Source organism: Cyprinodon variegatus, unplaced genomic scaffold (assembly GCF_000732505.1).
Source record: "Cyprinodon variegatus isolate N-32 unplaced genomic scaffold, C_variegatus-1.0 Scaffold800, whole genome shotgun sequence".
NCBI classification, from domain to species: domain Eukaryota; kingdom Metazoa; phylum Chordata; class Actinopteri; order Cyprinodontiformes; family Cyprinodontidae; genus Cyprinodon; species Cyprinodon variegatus.
In genome coordinates, this window is record NW_015151253.1 from 7,805 (window position 1) to 8,986 (window position 1,182).

Below are 1,182 nucleotides of genomic sequence, written 5' to 3' on the forward strand. Positions count from 1 at the left end.
ATTTTCGAGCTAATATAGTCACGCATCACATAAACACAATCTAACAAACTTTATTGTCAACTACAATTTACATTGCAATCCAGATTTAAGTTTCAGTACAAACCGCTCATCTCAATACATCGCATACATTGGGGTGGGGGGGCTGAGATGGGGAACGGATTTACTGAGGCAGCTTTCTTCTCAGCACACCTGCTGAGAAGTTACCCGTGACTCCTATTAAACATATAACACCACCCACTCTGACTTTAAGGTATTAAACCAAGCACAAAATAACAAAACCCCCAGAAGTTTGGCTCTAATACAATATGACCTTCCATTAACGGTGTTCAGTTTCTTTCTGATTAGATTAATATTAACGTTCAGTTGCAAAACACTGCTTAAGGTCCCATATGACAGAAACCCCATTTCTCATTATTGCTAAAATTAACTTAAAATTTGTCAGCAGAATTCATAAGATGTCTCAATATTTTCTCCTGGTTGATACATTCAGGAGTTTAATAAGGGAAGCTGCTGATTTTCTGTTTCCTGTTCTCTTCTTCAGATCTCTGTAAACTCACTCTGGACTTGAACACCATAAACAGAAGAATGAACCCAGTCGAGCCGAGGAGGGTGTATGGGTTAAGAGAAAAGCAGCCATTCCCGGATCATCCAGAGCGGTTTGAATGCTGCCAGGTTCTGTGTGAGAAGCCTCTGGCTGGACGTTGCTACTGGGAGGTTACCTGGAGGGGAGGAGTGTATGTGGCTGTGAGCTACAGAGGGATCAAAAGAAAAGGAATCAATGCTGATTCTTGGTTTGGCTGGAATAATCAATCCTGGAGTATTTTTAGCACTAACGACAGAGATTATGTTTTCTGGCATGACAGAAAAAAAAAGGTTGTCCGGACTTCTTCCTTCTGTGTGTCCTGCAAAATAGGAGTCTATGTGAACTGTGCTGCTGGGACTGTCTCCTTCTACTGTGTCTCTGGTGACACAAAGGTCCACCTCCACACCTTCAACACCACCTTCACTGAACCGCTTTATGCCGGCTTTGGGCTCTGGAGTGCAGGTTCCTCTTTTCTTATCAAATGTTTGTAGGGAGGATCTCAATTAGAGTTAAACACAGGAAGCAGCTATCAACAACCCAGTCTCATGGGAAAATGTATCCCCACTACGTTGGTCCACACTGCAAAACGTAGTGGAGGT

General features: G+C 42.7%; 1 protein-coding gene across 1 annotated transcript in view; it reads left to right on the top strand.

The window, feature by feature from the left end:
- The window catches only part of LOC107098682 (ribonuclease inhibitor-like), a gene marked incomplete at its 5' end in the record, with an annotated part of 14,111 nt that overhangs the window by 7,202 nt on the left and 5,727 nt on the right, over positions 1-1,182 (top strand). The window contains one exon of the mRNA XM_015396467.1: positions 542-1,115. Coding sequence (XP_015251953.1) covers positions 542-1,074 — 533 coding nt within the window. The remainder of the gene's footprint in view (positions 1-541; positions 1,116-1,182) is intronic.